Source organism: Papilio polytes, unplaced genomic scaffold (assembly GCF_000836215.1).
Source record: "Papilio polytes unplaced genomic scaffold, Ppol_1.0 DF823510.1, whole genome shotgun sequence".
In the NCBI taxonomy this organism is placed as follows: Eukaryota; Metazoa; Arthropoda; class Insecta; order Lepidoptera; family Papilionidae; genus Papilio; species Papilio polytes.
The window spans coordinates 3,261-5,478 of record NW_013525694.1 but is presented as its reverse complement, the minus strand read 5'-3'; the positions used below and the strand labels follow the sequence as shown (position 1 = coordinate 5,478).

The 2,218-nt window shown below is 33.7% G+C and overlaps 1 protein-coding gene across 1 annotated transcript; it reads left to right on the top strand.

Moving 5' to 3' along the window:
- The first annotated feature begins 573 nt into the window (after positions 1–573).
- Positions 574–2,205, top strand: LOC106104571. The gene has a single exon (XM_013284646.1). The coding sequence runs from the start codon at positions 760–762 to the stop codon at positions 1,648–1,650; it is 891 nt and encodes a 296-aa protein (XP_013140100.1). The 5' UTR covers positions 574–759; the 3' UTR covers positions 1,651–2,205.
- Positions 2,206–2,218: the final 13 nt, after the last annotated feature.

Genomic DNA, 2,218 nt, shown 5'->3' with positions numbered 1-2,218 from the left:
TATTATTATATGTTATAAAATGCTGTCTTTAAAATATTAAACATAACTTTATTTGGATTTGTAACATTAGGAAACATCCCCATTGTGTCTACATTTTTTTTATTTATTTACATACAGAGAAAAAAAAATTATAATCAACTCTTGTGACAGTTGACAATATCATTAAAAATACGGTAACGCAGAATCCCCATCTCGCTCTTAAATTTATATCTATCTCACTCATTGATTTGCTCTATACTTTCTGCTCTACAATAAAATAAAATATATCATATCTTTAAAATTAATCAATTGGTCAAAAGTAATTAAACTAAAAAAAATAACAATTAAATCTTGTTAAGTGAATAATGAAATTAAAAATATTTAATTTACGTTGTTTTTAACTTGTTAAACTGGGGGGAGTTATAAAACCAAAGAGGATATAAACATAACTAACGATTTATATACTCTGTCGGCTATCTTAAAACAACGAAAAACGAAAATATGTTATCATACTATGAAATATTGATTTCAAGAGAAATATTAAATGAGTTTCTTTAGTTTTATATATTATTTAGTAATATAGTGTATAATTCGTCATTCGGCAATCATTCTGAGTGGTAGTGTCGATATTTTTAAGTTGTAAACAAGCGATCGAGGTACCGAGCTGAAACCACAAAGACATCTTGCGTCTCCCTCGTGAACACTAATTAAGGGCCGGCAGTGCGGCGCGTTCTTCTCCGTCGCACCTATACAAATTCACGTGAGTCTTAGTAACTAATAATGTCGCTGCAGCGAACACCGCCGGGCAAATGTGCATCCGACACGGATATACCCGCAACATTAGACATCGGTTTTGTGAACATTCGAAAACGTAAACAACCCGATAGTGATGAAGCGCAAACCATAGAATGTATCGAGAGATTGTCAATAACGGTCAGCACTGAATTAGCTAAAATTACCTCGGCACTAACAAATATTAATAATAATATGACAAAACTACAAAATGACAACATCAATATCAAAAAGTCCTTAGGTGTGACCAATGATCGGTTATCAGAAATAGAAAAATCATTAAATTTCTTATCAGAAAGACAAGATGGCTTCGAAACTCGTTTAAAGATCCTAGAAGACCAAGTTACACACACCTCCGACCTTACGATTCAAATGGCCGCAATGGAAAACAAAATTTCCTCCATGGAACAACAGGCCCGTCAGTGTAATTTAGAGATATCTAATATTCAAGACCGCCGTGGCGAGAATTTAATTCAAATTGTAGAAAACTTGGGAAATGCTATCAAACAACCCATTAGGGCAGCCGATGTTGTGGCCGTCCATCGAGTTCCGCACGCTGACCAAAAAAACACGCGACCTAAAAATATAATCGTTAAATTCACCTCGAGGATTCTACGTGATAATATCATCTCAGCAGCGCGCGCAACAAAAGGACTGAACACAACCATGCTGTCTATAACTGGATCTCCGATGCCAGTGTATGTGAATGAACACCTGACACTCAATAACAAAATTTTATTTCGTCAATCTCGAGACGCTGCGAAAAAAAACGACTTCAGGTATGTGTGGGTCAAGCACGGAGTCATTCTTGCACGGAAAGCTGACACCTCCCCGGTTATTGCTATTCGCTCAAACCAAGATATCGAGAAGATCAAATAAATTTGAGTATATAACTTATGTTAAGTTTACATGGACACCTCATAATATAAGTTACATTCGCTTATTTATATGTAAAGAATACCTATATTTCATTTTTACCAAAATAAAAAACAACTTATTTTGTAACAGATCGTGGAACACAAGTAGCTACCGCTTCAATTACCTAAGAAATCAAAGAAGTTTTAAATTATCTACATTGTACCATAATAAACTAGGAAGCTATTTCTTACTATTATTTTTATTATTACAACAATTCAATATATGTTCATTTCGCACGGCCAACAATACAATAAAATTAAATAACAAACAAAACAAGGAAACTTATTTTTCAAATATAAAATACTTCAATTACCTAATATTTATTCACAATAAATTCTGCAGCTATGGCTAGTACTACATTATCTATTTATTATCAAAATTGCCGAGGCGTACGAACCAAGTTAAACACTGTCTACATGAACATTCTGTCACATAACTATGATATTATTATTCTAACAGAGACGTGGCTACGAGAGGAGATAAGTAATAGTGAACTAGTCGATGTTAGGTATGACGTTTTCCGCTGCGA

Bases quoted from the DNA above. Each gene is read 5' to 3' on its own strand.
- LOC106104571 (XM_013284646.1), top strand. From the start codon at position 760: ATGTCGCTGCAGCGAACACCGCCGGGCAAATGTGCATCCGACACGGAT.